At 56.5% G+C, this 16,540-nt stretch overlaps 2 protein-coding genes across 3 annotated transcripts in view; both read right to left on the reverse strand.

The window, feature by feature from the left end:
* Nucleotides 1-3,918: 3,918 nt before the first annotated feature.
* Nucleotides 3,919-10,651, reverse strand: Hgfac (HGF activator). The gene is made up of 14 exons (XM_051200337.1): nucleotides 10,448-10,651; nucleotides 9,706-9,865; nucleotides 9,515-9,611; nucleotides 9,243-9,322; nucleotides 8,553-8,675; nucleotides 8,280-8,411; nucleotides 7,964-8,074; nucleotides 7,690-7,864; nucleotides 7,359-7,444; nucleotides 6,693-6,948; nucleotides 5,613-5,752; nucleotides 5,226-5,366; nucleotides 4,992-5,140; nucleotides 3,919-4,186 (listed from the first exon to the last, which is right to left on the reverse strand). The coding sequence occupies exons 1-14, from the start codon at nucleotides 10,634-10,636 to the stop codon at nucleotides 4,004-4,006; spliced, it is 2,022 nt and encodes a 673-aa protein (XP_051056294.1). The 5' UTR covers nucleotides 10,637-10,651; the 3' UTR covers nucleotides 3,919-4,003.
* A 1,760-nt stretch (nucleotides 10,652-12,411) lies between these two features.
* Rgs12 (regulator of G protein signaling 12) overlaps nucleotides 12,412-16,540 on the reverse strand; it is a 90,628-nt gene continuing 86,499 nt past the window's right edge. Inside the window, exon 16 of one of the 2 annotated variants that reach the window (XM_051200379.1) lies at nucleotides 12,412-12,709. In XM_051200379.1, coding sequence (XP_051056336.1) covers nucleotides 12,483-12,709 — 227 coding nt within the window. In that variant the 3' untranslated portion in view covers nucleotides 12,412-12,482. The remainder of the gene's footprint in view (nucleotides 12,710-16,540) is intronic. The other variant, XM_051200378.1, reaches the window with a different exon arrangement.

Here is a 16,540-nt window from a genome sequence, read left to right on the forward strand (position 1 = left end):
GACAGGAGCCTAGCACACGGAATCAGAATGCAATGAGCTCACCTCCACAAGCATGCCTAGCACTCCAAACCAAGATCAGATAGCACAGAAACCATCGTAGCAGGGAGTAACCTACAAAATAGTAAAACGTACAGCCGGCGGCTCAGTGGGAGCAAAGGAAGCCAGGAGCCAGTGGCATGGCTTCCAGACGACGGCAGAGAGTAACCTCAGATTCAGAGAGCAACAGCTGCAATTCGGTGGTAAAAGAGTCCCATTGCCGTGGCCAAATGGGACCCTCAAAGTCCATGTGCTAGCATGTGATCAAATTGCCATGTTTCTGATATCTGGAAGTAGAAGACAATTGGGGCTAAATTAGGTCACAAGGATGGGGCCCTTTAATGGGATTAGAGGCCAAAAGAAGAGGGAGACCTGAGTCAGCAGCTTGCTGTGTCGCACCATGTTCCATGCTACAATGCAGCACCAGGCTGGCAGACGCCAGCCTCCATTCTTTGTAACTTACTGGTGTCACCATTAGCCTCAGCTGTCAACTTGATACCAATCAGTGTCAGCTGGGAAGACAGAACCTCAAGTGAGAACTGCCCAGAGCAGACTGGCTGGTGACCATGCCTTGCGGCATTTTCATAATCACTAATTGATGCAGGAGCCCCCAGCCCACAGTGGGTGGGGTCAAACCTGGGCAGATGAGCCTGAGCTCGTAGGAAAGTTAGCTGAGCAAGCAAGGGGGACAAGCCAGTCAGCAGTATTCCTTCATGGTTTCTGCTACATTCTCCTGCCTTGGGTTATCTCCTACATCTCAGTGCTGGGTGGCAACCCGAGAAAAATGAAACAAATCCACTCCTTCCCAAGTTGGCATTGGTCAGTGTTTTATCGCAGAGACGGAAAACAACTAGGACAGCAGGTTTCAGTGTTCAGCTATAGTAACAGAAAAGGAGCTGAAACACCCTCAGTCAACTCTGTGGCAATAAAAGTGAGATTAGACTAATTTGCTGCTGGTTTCTTCAGCTCTTAGTTGACATGGGGTTCATCTTCAGGGTTAACTGGATCTGGAATCACCTAGGAGATACGCCCCTGGCCATGTCTGTGAGCCCATTTCCAGAGAGATTTAACTCAGGAAGACCGCTGTGACAGCTATTCGCGGTTGTCGACTTGACTACTTCTGGGATTAACTGGAATCCAGAAATAGAGGGCAACCTGTGAGCAATTATTTTTTGGCTTGGTTTGAAGTAGATGGACCCATTTCTAGCCTGGGTCTTGGGGCAGGAAGATCAGTTTCTAATATGGGCCACACTCGCTGCTAGAAGCCTAAGGACAGGGAAGATGGAACTTTTTGTTCTTTGCGCGCTTGCCCTCGCCTTGCTAGCAAGTCCGTTCCTGTGCTTCCATTAGAGCCTACTGCTTCAGGACTGCAGCATAAACTAAGACCAGCTGAGACATCCAGCCTGGCAGACTGAACAATTACTGGAGCCTTGGACTTTCTGTTCATAGCCAGCCATTGTTGGATTAGCTGGACTACAGCCTGTAAATCATTCTAATAAGTCGTGTGTGTGTGTGTGTGTGTGTGTGTGTGTGTGTGTGTGTGTGTGTGTGTGTGTGTACATAGAGGGGGGTTCATTCTATAAGTTGTTATTCTAGAGAACCCTGACCAACACAGCCACCCTGAACGTGGGCAGCACCGTTTCTTGGGCTGAGGACAAAGGAGGGGACTGAAAAGCTGGCTCAGCAGTTAAGGGCATGGGCTGCTCTGGCAGAGGATCCAGATTCAATTCCCAGCCCCCACATGATGGCCGACAAACACCTGTAACTGCAGTTGCAGGGGATCCAGTGTCCTCTTCTTGCCTTTCTAGGCACCAGGCATGCACACAGTGCACAGACATGCATGCAGGAAAAACACTTATCACATAAAAATGATAAAAATCAATTTTTAAAACAATAAAATGAACCGAGCGCCATCATTCTCTCTCTGCTTCCTGACTGTGGACACAGAGCAGCCAGCTCCCACTGCTACGCCTTCCTGCCACCCCAGACTGTACAGGGACGCACTGAGAGCCAGACAGCATCTTCCCTTCTTAGCTTGATCCTTCCATTTTCTTGTCACAGCTACAAGAACACGATACCGTTCACTTAAAGTCTAAATGTTGGAGGACACAGGCTTCAGAATAAAGAATATTCCCCCAACTAGTCCTAGAACTGTTTAAAACTGCAAATCAGGAGACACCACCCTAAAGAAAATTCCAGGCCAACTATGATTACAGATTTGTTCGACCAGTTTCCCGAGAGCAGATCATCCCAATCATGTCGAAGAATTCTGAAGAAAGAAGGAATGCTCTAGAACTTTTTATGTGAGTCCATAAACATTTAAAGGACATAAGAAAAATGATGAGCATATCCCACACAAAGACACAAATAAATCCAAAAGCAGGGTGTGTCTGCCACATCCCAATGGGTTGGTCCCCTGGTGGGACAAATCCAAGATGTGGTCGAGATGAGGGGAGCAGGGATGGCTTGGCAGCCCTGGATGGCTAGGGAAGGGCACAGGTCCATACACCTGGCCATTCTCCTTGGTTTACAGGCCATTTTCTCCCCAAGTCCCAATACACTCACCCATCTGTGCGTACCTGTGCCCCTAACCTTCCCTTCCTGTGCTGACTCCAGTCACACTGGGCTAGGGCCCATCCTAATTGTCACCCAGGAAAACCTAAATCCATCCACCAGCTCCACTGGCTCTTAGTTGACTTAAAGGTCACACAGATGGGGACTTGCTGTCCCTATGCTTCCATGGAGCAACCTGGGCCAGTAGACTAATCTCAGCAAGCAGCTGGGCTTGCCTGGGTAGATAACACCCATCTTGTCTGACTATACCATCCAGATTTCTGGGTACAGCTCTGAACTATCCAGGACCCCGAGCTGAGGGCCTGGCAGAGTGTGGGTCCTTCTGACAGATTCTCTGGGAGAGGACCCTGCTGGACCAGTCTCCTCCAAGTCTCACAGGATGTCATGAGAGTAGGATGTGGGTCATCCACAAAGAACCTCCAGGTGCTTCGGGAAGCAGTAGAAGGACTCATGGGTGGGTGGTGAGCCCACAGGCTGAGCCCTTGAGGACTTCTGGAGGGGTTGGGGCCAAAGCATCACCCAGACTGAACAGACTCTAGGTGGGGCACGGTTGCCACAGGGATAACAGAACACAGTGTGCAAAGCTTCAGAGCCAGAGCAAGAAGAGTTCAGGTCACACAAGGAGGACAGATGTGAGAAAACCTGGCCCCAGCTGGAGACACTGAACAAGGTGCCATCTGCTTTGGGTACCCACAAGGACAGCTAGCCTCTGACCATCCTAGTCTGTTTCCCTTACCTGCCCCAACTTGCATGATAGCACGCCTGTGCCCCTCCCCAACTGGTAATGAATTTTCATGCCAGAGACCCTGAGGAGCCTTGAGACATACCCAGCTCCTCCACAGCCCACAGGCTGAGGGAGTATGTCCCTTGCTCCCCCATCATACTGCCCACTCTTTCTGGTCCACAGACAGAATAAGCTAGCTCCATGTCCTGCCTGGCTGGAGGCAAGCCTGGCTCCTATGTGTTTAGTACCAGCAGTAGCCAATTATTATAATCCGGATGTGGGCCCTGCTCCGCTGGTCTCCTTTAGAGCTGTTACAGCTAATGGGAAACTGCTGGCAGGCTTGTTCATGGCCTGGGGAACTGGACTTGGCTTAGATGCTTTGGGTACCTGGACCTGGCCTGGGATAGGGCCTAGAGGAGTCTGACTTTGCTGGTCCCCTGGGGCCATCTTTGTGAGGTGGAAGACCCCTACCCATACTCAGGAGCTACACTGGCCCCACCACTGAAGTCACCCATCTACACTGACGGCCCAAGTCATGGCTTGGGGAGGCTAGACGAAAAGAGCCGCCCAGCTGCAAACAGTACCCTTGGAAGCATTTTTATTGTCGGTAGTAGACAGGGACTTGTGAGCAGTTCCCCCACACCCCGGCCACCCGCTGAAGGGAGGGTCTCAGGAGGCAGCTGCTGGTCGCTTGGCTGGTCGAATTCGGTCATTGATCCAGTCCACATAATTGGATACGCGAGTGTAGACTCCCGGCTTGTTGAGTCGCCCACAGCCATCACCCCAGCTGATGATGCCATACAGGTAAGCCACACCATTCTTCTCACAGGCCAAGGGCCCACCTGAATCCCCCTGGAACAGAGACTCGGCTCAGCCACCCATGCACCAGCAGCCAGGAGCCCGGTTCAGGGGCACACGGACTTCCAACCCGCAAATGTCCTGAAGCAAAGGCCAGCACTGTTCCCTGAAGACGGGATCTTCAAGGCTGACTGCCCGAGGACAGGCGACAGGCGTTTCTGAGAAGGGTGACCTCAATTCCTGATGCCAACCACTCAGGAAGTCATCTCATTCTCAGACTGTCAAAGAGCTTTCTCAGCTCCATACCCACAGCCCTGATCCCACTTCATGAGGAACACAGGGACACACTGTGGTCCCAGCCTGCCAGCACCACCTCATGACAGGGCACACTTCTCCACATCTCTTAGAACAAGTGCAACAGCCCCTTCCCCAGGAAGCCCTCCCTGATTACCCCAGAATCAAACCCCTACCATTCTTCATCTGTGCCTCTTCAGGAAAAAAAGATTTGACCTCTCTGAGGCTCAGGTTCCTCACTTGTTTAAAAGGCATAAAGCAAACCTTCATGTTCAAGCAGGTTGACATGCAACCATGACCCAAGAGAACTGTGACCTTTGAAGCCTGATGTTACCTGGACAGCCCTAACTGTGGCCCGGACAGCAGGGCTCTATCCAGGCTCTGTATGATGCTGGGCCTCTCTGGCTTAGTTTCCCATCTGTTTAGACAGTTCTCCTCCTATTGCAAGGATTCCCTTCAGGGAGTGCCGAGTGGTCCACAGTGGGCCCTTGAGGTCCTCAGGGGCCAGGAAATTCCAGTAAGACCCCATCTGTGTGGTCCTGGTGGGGCCCTGGCAGTAGCCTACCTGACAGGCATCAGACTTGCAGTCAAAGTAGCCAGCACAGAGCATGTTGGGGCTGATGTCGGCACCATACACTTCAGGGCTGCTGCACTTGTGGTCAGCAACCAGGGGGACCAGGGCCTCCCGAAGGAAGCTGGAATAGTCACTCACGTCTGTGGAGTACCGCACTTTCAGGGCAGGCAGGCTCACGCTGCCTTAGCCCCACCAGGGAGGCACTGGGGACTGCTCCACACTCACTCTCATCCATGTGGCCCCAGCCAGCAATCTGACACTTGTGTCCTGTAGGGAAGGAGCTGCCTGCTTCAGGCAGGCAGATGGGCTGAACAAACTGGGAGCGGACAGCACAGCGGTCCCCCTTCTTCTTCAGCCGAATCAAGACTGGACGGGAGAGAGGCCAGAGGTCAGCCGGACAGTGAAGCCCGCACCAGACAGAAACACAAGGCAGGCAGTCCCAGGAAATGGGCAGGGGGCAGGAAGCTGGTGTCCTAAGAGACCAAAGAGGAAGGACACCAAGATTCCTCCAGCACCTCTGACCTCTGACCTCTGTCTCCCCTTGTGTTTGCCTGGACTCTAGTTTGGGACACACAAACCCCACCCCCCACCCCGATGAGGCCCCGAGCTCACCAAGGTCATGGTCGCTGGGGTTGAACACCGAATACAGGGAGTAGGGCACATACTTCTCAATGCCAAATGTCTGTGTCACGTCCGTTGTTCGGTTAAAGAAGTGCTGGCCCAGAACCACTGTGACTCTGTCCCTGGAGGGACTGCACAGGGATGAGCAGGAATGAGCACCCAGCCCTCGCCTTGACCCTATCATGTCTCCCCAACCTTGGTCCTATACTTGTCGGTTACCCATGGCCAAGCAAGAGAGTCACAGCCCTGGGGAATGCACGTTTTTAACCCACGGGCCAGCAAAGTCAAGACCAACAAGGATGGCGGGACCACACTGGCCCTGGCTCGGGAGCTCTATCTTCAAGGACAACTTTACTCATAAGCCAGTGGGAACCTCAGGTGAAGTCTGCTCTGGGAATGGGCACATGGGTGGAGATCTGATCTTCCTAGAGGCCCTGCCCCGGCCTAGTCTGGCCTGTAGGGTCCCCAGGACTCGGGCCCGGGAGGAATTGCTGGCGCTTTTCCTTTCAGCCCAGTCAATCTTGGTGCTTCAGGGCGGTAGCCTTTCTGGGTGGGTAACTGAACACCCTGGTTCCATGCCCAAGTGAATGCCCCTCAAACACCTAGACACAGGCACAGGGTGGTGTATGGGACATGCCCTGACCCTGGTACCTCATCTAACCCCACCACACTACTGTGCTCTTGGAGAGGCAGGGTCTGTGCAGATGCCAGGGCCATGCCCACCACTCCCTCTACACAGGTGTACTGGGTACCTATAGGAAGTGCCCTGCCCTCATGCTCCATGACTGCCTCAGTGCCCAGCACAAGCACCAGGGCCACAGTGGGGCCAAAGGTGTGTTTGGGGAACAGAAGAAATGGTCAGTAGAGGGAGGGATGGAAGTGTTCTGATGCTGGGTAGGAGCATGTGACATGGGTAGGAGCCCATGGGATAGACGGAGGGCTGGGGCATGCCTGTGGTGGCCCCTGAGGACGGGTGGCTGAAGGCAGAATGGAAGGGTGAGCGTGTGGGAAAGGAGGGAGGGCGGGCTGGCTGGGTGGTGGTTGCCCTGGGTTTCGGGCCGGCGTGCTCACTTGTTGGAGAAGCAGTGGGCAGCAGATACTACCCAGCAGGTGTGGACAAGGCTCCCAGCACAGAAGCTGTTCCCAATATAGATGGCAGCCAGCCAGGGGTGTGAGCCGGGCAGAGATGACGAGCCACCAATGATGCGTGGCCTCAAGAATGTCCTCTTCTTATGCCTCTTGCCACAGGTCGGGCGTGCAGTTGGGGCTGACTCAGCCAGGGTCACCAGAACCTCCGGGGGTTGGGACTGGGTTCTGACCAGGGATTCTGGGAGTGGAGGTCATCAGTTCACACCCCTGGGTTTCCCTGGAGACAGGGAAGATCCAGAGGCATCCTACCTGGACCCATAGCCCAATTCCTCAGGCCTAGCCCTGCTCTGAGCCGTCACCCCGGGAGCCTCTGTCCCCTCCTCTACAGAAGGGGAGAGCATAAAGCAGGCTACAGGTCTTGGAGAGACCAGATCACGTGATACAGAGTGAGCCCTGCCTCTCCTACACTCTGGGGTCCACTATACACCCAGGACAGTCAGACATTACCAGCATGAGAGCCTTGCAGCACAGGCCTGTGAGAGCTGACCACCACAGGGGGCCACTGAGTCCCCTCCACTGGCCTCCGTCTGAAGGTCCCCAGGGAGCCACCACCCCTACTCTGCCCCCAACCTCTCAGGGCGCCCGCACCACAGGCTGTCAGGTGGCAATACTCCCACGACAGTGCGTTGTCCTTCACCACATAGCACCAAGGCCTCTCGTCCTTGTCTGGGTTCCTAGGGCAGACAATGGAGTCACACCACCACCCTACCTAGGGGCCACCCTAACACCCAAAGGGCCGGGCACCCACACCAACACCAGAGCTATGTGCTTGCTTGGCAGACCCTGGTGGGAACCCTCGACCCCACCCTCCCAAGAAGCAGGCCATCTTGGCAGTGTTGACCCCTGGTGAGCCCGGGGAGCCACTCTGTCCAATCCTTTGCCCACACAGAATGAGTCATAGTGGCCATTAGATGCTGACCGGCAGTAAGCATGAGGGCCCAGGCCAAGTAGGGCAGCAGCATCCACTGAGTCCACATGGAGCTCCTGGTAGAGCAGGTCAGAGTTCCAGGCCAGGCAGCTCAGGCCTGAGGCAGTGGTGCTGGCCACGCCACGGTACTCTGTACCATTTCCCAGGATGCAGAGCTCGGTGGGAACTGCGGGCGGGCACAGTGGGTGCAGTGAGGCCATGCACAGCAAGCCCCCCCCCCACCCCAGCACCATTATCCCACAAGACTAGCAAGAAAATGGCTCACCAATGTTGCAGAGCCGCCCGGCATAGCCCAAGGGGCAAGCGCAGACGCTGGTTCCCGTGCCCACAATCAGGTGGCAGGTGCCTCCGTTCAGACATGGACTGCTCAGGCAAGCTAGGAGAGAGCTCAGAAACTGAACCTGGTCTGCAGGAGCTAACGGAGGGGACGGAGTTCAGATCTTTCCCTGTGACTTTCCGGGGGGGGGGCGGTAACCTTATGCTTGAGGGAGGGAGAGAGGGGGCGCCTGCTAGAGGGACACAGCTCACTGCCCCCTCATACCATGGTACCCTAGGCCTCCCTGAAGCCGCCCATGACATACCTGTGTGGTGGGTGCCTCCACAGCGGGCCTGGCCCGAGGTACAGCTGCACTGCTCCACACGCCCCTCGCTCACACGGGCCCAGTGATCGCCCACCTCAAAATACTCGTAGCGTGTTTCATCAAAGCATTTCTCTGAGAGTCACACAGTGTTCCCACAGCACCCACGCAGGTCCCCTCCCCTAGGCAGGCACCACCCACCCCAGCCTGGACTCAGCAGCTACCCTCCCAGCCTCCCAGAATGGCTCCTCTCCTGGGCCCCCAGGACCCCCTCACCTGCGCCACAGTCCTTGCCTGTGAAGGCCAGAGGGCAAGCACAATGGTAGGACACACGGTCGAGGGTACTGGAACATGTACCCCCATTGAGGCAGGGCCCAGAAGCACAAGGATCAAGGACAGCTGGGTACAGGCAGGAAGGGGCATAATGGGTAGTGGCAAGAGTCTTTGAGGCCCCTCCGCACCCTTACCTGCCCCTCTGCTGAACTCCCAGGCTGCCCTCTATAGGTTGCTAGGGTGAACAAGTTCCCACCTCCCAATGTCCCCCCACCCAGCATCTGAGAAGGTGTCTCATGGCTCTGTGTTCCACACCCTACACAACTGTACACATTCTGCCCAGCAAACATGTACCGGGGCAGGACACCCACGGGTTTCATAGTTTGTTCTTTGGACCCAGGGTCTGTCCAAGGGACCATGTATGGTTACAGGGATAAACCTCACCACAAGAGGGCGCCCTGGTACCATCAATAGCCATCAAAGCCATCCAGGGTTTAGAGAGGCCACATCCTATGCTGCCCTTTGGGCTAAATAAAGGCTTTTGTTCCTGTATACCCCCAGGCTCAGAAGGATGAAACTCACAGACCACCCTGCCCCGAGTCTCCACCCTGCTCTTTGACCCCTATACCCCCAGCCCAAGCGCCCTGTCAAAGCCCTTCCTGGGGGCTCAGGCTAGCCCTTCCACGCACCAACCTGGACCTTCCACAGGCAGGGTGGCCTCCACGCAGTAGCCCCAGGCCCGGTCCCGGTCATAGTTGTGTGTTGTAGCACACCTGGAGGGCAGAGTCTGAGGGTGACATGGAGTCCCTGCCCAGAGCCCCACCCATCCCTGCCTAGGCACCCAGACACCGATCACTAGATCCGCCTGCTTGGTATTAAATCCTGTAGGTACAGATCTATCTCATCAAGGCCCACTATGGGGACTTGGATGGGGTCCTCGGCCCCTGCCCCACCCCAGGACTCACCACTTCCTGTAGGCACTCCCCTCGGAGGTACAGGAGTGCAGCATGCGGCCACCATAGCGGAAAGGGAACCTGCATGGCTGCCCGGACTCAGTGAGCACTGTGAGGTGAGGGGTGGGTGGCAGGGGTCAGGGGTCCCGCTGGGTACTGCACCCCACCCCCTCACCACTCCTCTTTAGCAGTTTCTGACCTACCTTGGCCCCCAGGGGGGCTGCTGGAGGGAGGGAGGGACCTCCCACCTTGCGGTCCCTCTGCGGCACTTGCTGTTGAGGTGCTGACATTCCCAGAGGTCACTGGGATTGTGGGAGTCACAGGGGTGGCTGTGACATTAGGTCCTGGGGGCTCCGTATGGTTCTAGGAGCCCAAGAGGCCACAGTGGTTGTCAGCACGGGACAGTCCTTCACACTTGGACTCCACCAGTCAGGGATGCCACAGCCCTGGGCCTCTTTGGGCCAGGTCCAAGGGACAATGGATGTCTCCAAGACCTGTTCTGGCCGTTCTTGCCCAGTTTGAGTGGTTCAACAAGCTAGCCTAGAGTCACAGGCCCCCAAGTCATCCTGGTCTTGAGATTCAACCCTGGAGTCAGTTCTGGGGTAGACAGGGACAGCTGGAAACACTCAGAGGTAGCCTACACCCCATCTCAAACACTGAGATCAAAAGAAGCCCCAGGGACCCCACACTCACAGGGCCTGTGCTACTCAGGGGGCAACAAGAGGGTCCTAACAAGTTCAGGCCCCCAGGCCCTCCAGGTCAGCCTAGCCCAGCACCCCACCTCTCTGTAAAGTACAACTTCACCCCCACGAGGCCACCACTCTAGACTCTTAGCCCGTCCCTCACCCCCGCTCTGGGGCCCTTTCCTCTCTCTGGCCTCTTCCCAGGAGCCCTAAGTGGGCATAGGGAGCCCTCAGCCACATTGTGAGGAAGGTCAGTGCTCACCCTGCTAGCCTGGGGCTGGGCCCCCCGAGGCACCAGCAGCAGCAGGAGCAGCAGGAAGGGACATGGCCTGGGTATGGGACAGGGGCTAGGAACCCAGCCCTGTTGCCCCATGGCTCCTCCTGGGCTGGCGTGAGGGGCGGCAGGAGCAGAGTAGCCAGGGAACGTGGCCAGGGCAGGGGTCAAGGCCATGTGACAATGATTAACTCTGCCTTTAGCCCATGTGCACCCTTCCAGGGTCCTCCTGACACGGCCATGGCTCCGCCCTGCTGTCTCAGCTCCGCCTTCCCTGTTGGGGCAGCTATCATGTCCTAGAGAAGGCTTGCAATGCTCCTGGTCCCAACACCCCCCTCACGTCTCAGCCTCTTCCAGGAAGCCTTCCAGTGTGACTTGGGTAGGTCAGGGCCAGGCCTCCCTGGCATCTGTGAGCCCTTTTCAGGAGCTCATGCATGCAGTGTCCTGAAAGGTCCATTTCTTCCCAGCCTGCCACTGACTCAAGGTGGAGATGGTACTGTCCCCAATCCACAGATGCCAACACAGGAGGCACCTTCTGCCCAGGGCCACCCAGTAGCTAAAAAGAGGAGAGGGTGGCTCCCTGGGCCAAGTGCTGTGACAAGTGGGCTCAGAGCAGTAACTCTCTCTGCTTCTTTATTTGTCTGCTTGTCCTAAACCTGGGGTACCCAGGACCCAGATATGCATCCTTATCAAACAGCCTGGGCACTACTAGTGAGCTTTCCCAGCCCCGTGGGCATAGCTAACATGACTCAAGTTGGGTAGCCCCATAGCCCTGTGGTGGCAGCCAGGCACTGGGGACCCTAGGCAAGCTGAGGCTGAAACCTCACACCCATGCCTCTAGCTGTGCAGACCAAGCAGCACCCAAACTTGTTACAGTAGGTGCTAGAAGCGTGGTGGGACACGATGGGTAATGAGGACATGGTGGTTCTGGCTGCAGAGGTGTTGGGACATGGTGGTGCCAGGGAATGGTGGTACTGGGAAATAGTGGTGCTGGGACACAATGGGCACTAGGGTGTTAATGAATGCTGGGACAGGGTTGGTACTAGGGACATGGCGCTGCTGGGATGGGCATGTTCTCTGAGAAACCTTCCAGCCAGCCCAGCTCCAATTCCAGGCAGAGTTTCAGGATAAGCCCCTCAGCAGTGGGTTGCTCAGTGCCGGGGCATCCACTGAGGCACCCTGGGCTCATGGCAGTTTGTCTGGCAGCCTCAGACCAACACCACCCCATGGCCCTTTACCTCTCTCTCCTCGCTGATGTCCTGCCATGTCAAGACTCCTCATTCTGTAACCAGGGTCGCTCCTGTCTGACTCTGACATACTTGGCTCTTTTGCTAAACCTGGTCTACAGTCAGGTTTCAGCTCAGATGTCCCTCCCTGGAGACTACAGTAGAGGTGCAGGGCCAGTGGCAAGAAGGTTCCACTGTGCACAGCAGAGACATCGGGCAGGTGTGAGGCCACAGTGACCCCACTGTAGCTCTCAAGCAAGCCCTCCCCTCGTCAATGGCCAACCGTGGATGAGACAGAAGAGCAGAGAACCCCAGGGCAGCTGCAAGGGGCAGTATGAATGGATAATATTGGGGGCGTAGCTGGCCTCATTATTCTAGGGGTACTCTGGAGCCTATACATCTGAGTGTAGAAGGGGATTCTGACCTTCAGCTCCCAGGCCATCTCACGGCCAGGTACCATTTCCTCCCTGGGATTCTTTCTTCCTGGGGCCGTGTCCAGGAGTGAGGGCTCCCAGGGGTGGGTGGTAGCACGTGACACCAACACTTAGCACAATGCAATACATGGCAGGTCTTCAGAAACATTTTTATTGGGCAAAGTCTGAATGCCAAGGTGGGCTGTGTGGAGGTGTCTAAATCCAGCCCATGACGAGGTTGTCCCTTCAATTCCTGCTTTAGCTCCTGAAGATACTGTGGCTGAGGGGCCTCCTCCCAGAGCCATTGCCTTTCCCTTAAACATCCGTATGAACACAGAAGACAGTGCAGGCTGGGGCAGTAGGAATTGTAAGACCAGAGTAGCTTCAAACAAAGGTGGCATGGTGTGTGCTGGCCTTGGGCCTGGTGGGCTCACCTGGGATGGGGCTCGGGCCAGGACCATTTGCTAGAAAGGGTCCATCAGCTTTCACCCTCCTGGGGCCCAGCCGCACCCCCAGGACGCTGCCTCCCCACCCAGGAGACACACCCGCAACGAGGTCCACATCGATGATCCTGTTGGCTGGGAGGCTTCCGCTGCCTCGGGCCCTGCCCCCTGTCACAGGGAGAAGAGAAGCCGTCATCTGCTTGGCTTAGCTCTGGACTTCCAAAACCCACCCTATCATCCCTGCACAGACACCAAAAATACCCCAAACCCACTCCAGACAAGATGATCTCCAGCCATAAGGCATGGACCTGGGCAGGAGGGCTGGGAAGGTCAGAGGGCACTCAGAGCTAACACCTCCAGGCCAGCTGCCATGCCTACCAGGAACCTCCAGACGATTCTCCTAATAGGCCACCTCACGGTGAATGGCTCTGATGGCAGGCAGTACCAGTCTCAGCTGGGGGGGGGGGTCATGAATCACAGGCTGCTCTGACATGACCCCGGCCTCTGGGACCTGGGGAGCCCTGGGCAGTCCTTGGCCCTAGTCCTTCCTGCCACAGGACTTTCCTATGCCTGCACACCTGTACCCTGGCTTCATCTTCAGACTGCTCGGGTGTCTCACCCACTAGAGGGGCATCTCTCTAGATAGATGCTGGCCCTAGCAGTCCCCTCTGCCCATACATCTGGACCACCACTGACACATGCTCTCCCCTCTGTCGGGCATCCTTCCCTGGCTGTTTGGATAGCCCTCCTCACCTCCCAGGGTGACAGCTGGACTCCTTCCTGAGAGGCTTCTAGTGAGGAGACTGAGCTGTCTCCAGGCCAGGGCTGTAAGCAGGGAGGTGGGTTCATCCAGTGTGGGGCTGGAGCGGCCAGGATGGCTTAGGAAAGCCCAAAGGGGTAGATGTACCCTGGGGTCCAGTGGGTGACCCAGAAAGCAGGGAGGGGGGCGTCCCTGAGCTCCCACTGAAACCCCCTCATGGTCTCTTCCTTGCCCCAAGTGAGGCCCAGAAGCAAGATCCAGGCCACCCACTTAGCTCCCCAGTCACCTTGCCCTGATTGCTCACCTTCACCTGCAGCCCGCATCTCCCTGTTTCTCCTGGGTGCTGTCTGCACCCTTCAGGCCTTGCAGAGCTAGGACCACAGGTCTCCCAGCCTAGCTCCCCTGCCCCGCCCTTTCTTTTCCTAATATTAGGGTCTCATCGCCCACACAAACGCCTCTTGACTTCCATGTCGCCAACACCTGTAGCCACCCGCCCTCCCTGTCACCGACCTGCTGCCTTCACTGCCCCTGTCGCTTTCTTGTGAGGTCTTTTGTGCTCCTCACCATCCCCCTCTCTGTTCTGAATGTCTACCCCATTGCCCCAGCTGCCCGAGACTGTCTTGGAAGTTTCTAGATCTCAAAACTGGTTTAGGAATCCTCACTCCAGGACTGCCTTGATGCTTCTGGTTGGCTGGGCATGGGCCTTGAAAGAAACTTAACCCGTGTACTTTGGACTGGGCTAACAGACTGCAGGGATTTGGGGGCAGCTCCATTTGGGACAGGTCTCAGCAGTATCCTGAGCTCCTAGCCAGGGGCAGGGACACCAGTGTTAAGGCTCTGAGGGAGCCCCTGAGCACCCCACCTTCGCTCTGTAGACTGAGATCAGCCGACTGTTCTACAGAGATGGATCCCCACTTCCTTCCACCTTTGGGGGTCCCCAGGCAGAGTGAGGCCATCCCTGCCAAGGCCACAAGAACCCAGAACAAGGGATTGCAGTCTACCGACTACCCCAGACTTAGTTTCCCCAAATACAACAGAGAGCTTGCCACTAAAGGTGACGATTTTGCTCCTTCCACAGCCCCAATCCCCTAACAGACACAGGGATGGGGGGGTCCGTGACGGGATCGGGGGTCCACGACGGGATCGGGGGTCCGTGATGGGATCGGGGGTCCGCGATGGGATCGGGGGTCCGCGATGGGATCGGGGGTCCGTGATGGGATCGGGGGTCCGTGATGGGATCGGGGGTCCGCGATGGGATCGGGGGTCCGTGATGGGATGGGGGGTCCGCGATGGGTTCGGGGGTCCGTGATGGGATGGGGGGGTCCGCGATGGGATCGGGGGTCTGTGATGGGATCGGGGGTCTGTGATGGGATGGGGGGTCTGTGATGGGATCGGGGGGGGGTCTGTGATGGGATGGGGGGGTCTGTGATGGCCCAGCTCCTCTGTGGACTCCATGGCCCACTGGACTCTTCGTATCTCATCTTACCCTTGGCCCAAGCTTCCAGAAGTGGCTTCCATGAGGCCTTGTGTGTCAAGTTTAGGCTTGCACTCAGAGGTACAATGTCTCTGCTGAGGGTCCCCTACTCATCCTTCGACAAGTTCAGGGGACACACGAAGAGGCTCAACAGCCTCAGCTGGTATCAATACCAGGGTGCCAGCACACAGTGTGGGTAAGACTGGAACTCTCTCCCAGTCTGCTCTATGGTCACACAGCAAAAACATTATGCTACGTATGTCCTGCTGGGATCCAGTGTTGCCCCTACCTATGCTTGTCATCAAACCTCCATGGCTCCAACCGGGATGGTGTGTAAAGAGGCGGGAGTCAATATTCAACCAGCGGATACCATTGGGGCATTTGTGTAGAGTACCATCAGGTTCTGAAAGAGTCAGAGACCCCACACAGGTACAGGAGGCCTGTGTAGTCCCCTCCAGCCCTGAATGGACACTCAGGAAGAGACTGCAACCCCCAGCAGTCCCATGTTCCCAGAAGGGGACAAGACATATCTTCTGGGGATCAAGGAAGTGCACCTCAAAAGGAGAGGCACCCTTACACTTACTGCTTGCCCAGCCCTGCCCTGAAAATGTGGCAAGTCCCAGCCAATGAGTAAGACAGCAACTATATGCCAGGCCAGCCTACCTCCAAGGCTCCCCAGAGCTCCCTAGGCTGGGAGCAGTGCATGGGACCCCACTGGTTTCCAGGAGTCACTGGGCAGGGCCAGTCTGAGGCAGCGAAGCCCACACCATACCTCCTGGTGCCACTTTCCTGAAGCTCTCGGTGAGTACCCAGACCAAGGCCACGTCAGCATCTCATTTCCCGCCCCCCTGGGGCCCCCACTGGCCTTTCTCCCTGGCACACTGGCCCTTGGCAAACCTGTCCTATCTGGTCCACTCAGCTCCCCTGCCAGGGTCTTTGTCAGAGCCCCAGAGATTGGGAACCCCCTAGGCTCCTCTCTAGGAACCTGACGCTTTCTCTTGCCTATTTGTCAGCACTGGTGGCATCTGTCACCCCCAGGCCTCTTCATTTACCTGTGGATATGCTCTGCCCCAGCTGCTGCCACCTGCTCTGGGCTGGGCATGCCTATCCTTAAGGTTCCATGCCCCACAGCTAAGTAAGGTTGAAGGGTCACCTCCTAAACTGTACCCAGAGTAAGCCCTCTCTCAGGGTCCAGCCCTTAGTTGCCTGCCCCTCTTCCCTTCCTGTCTCCACAGGGCAGGGATACTCCCCTGAGCTATGGCCAGAGCTCCCAGATGCTCCTAGAAACAACCCAGGCACAGGTGAACTACAGATGCAGGGAAACTGGAAGGAGGCAACAAAGGGGACCAGAGGCCAGGGCCCCATCCTGGCCATTCCACAGTTCACACAGGGGCCTGCCAACTCCTGGCTCCCAGTGGGAGAGATCACTTAGTGTTGCTTCTGGCTCGTGACACCTGGCCACTGTCTGCCTTCACAAAGACCCCAGTTCAGGATCAGGACTGTGATAGGCCAGGCTTGATTACAGTTCCTTATTCTACAAACACCTCCTGGGCTTTGGGCACATGCTCGCCTGTGGCTAGAGTGGACAGTGGTTCAGGGTACATGGGTGATCAGGGAACAGGGGAGCTTAGAGGATGGTACCTAGCGAGGCTGACAAGAAGTCAGCAGGCTTAGGGAGGGTCTGAACTGGAGGGGGTGTGGATGGGGCCGATCAGGATGAGGGGGCAGAAGTGAGCAAGGCCAGAGGATGAGACCTTTGTAACCC

This window comes from Phodopus roborovskii, unplaced genomic scaffold (genome assembly GCF_943737965.1).
Source record: "Phodopus roborovskii unplaced genomic scaffold, PHOROB, whole genome shotgun sequence".
NCBI classification, from domain to species: domain Eukaryota; kingdom Metazoa; phylum Chordata; class Mammalia; order Rodentia; family Cricetidae; genus Phodopus; species Phodopus roborovskii.

Excerpts from the sequence above, each read along its gene's own strand:
- Hgfac (XM_051200337.1), bottom strand. The coding sequence starts at position 10,636 with ATGGCCTTGACCCCTGCCCTGGCCACGTTCCCTGGCTACTCTGCTCCT. Across the intron at positions 6,949-7,358 it reads TTGCCACCTGACAGCCTGTG|AATCCCTGGTCAGAACCCAG; the intron begins GTGCGGGCGCCC and ends CTCCACTCCCAG. Across the intron at positions 4,187-4,991 it reads GCAAGTCTGATGCCTGTCAG|GGGGATTCAGGTGGGCCCTT; the intron begins GTAGGCTACTGC and ends TCTCTGTTCCAG.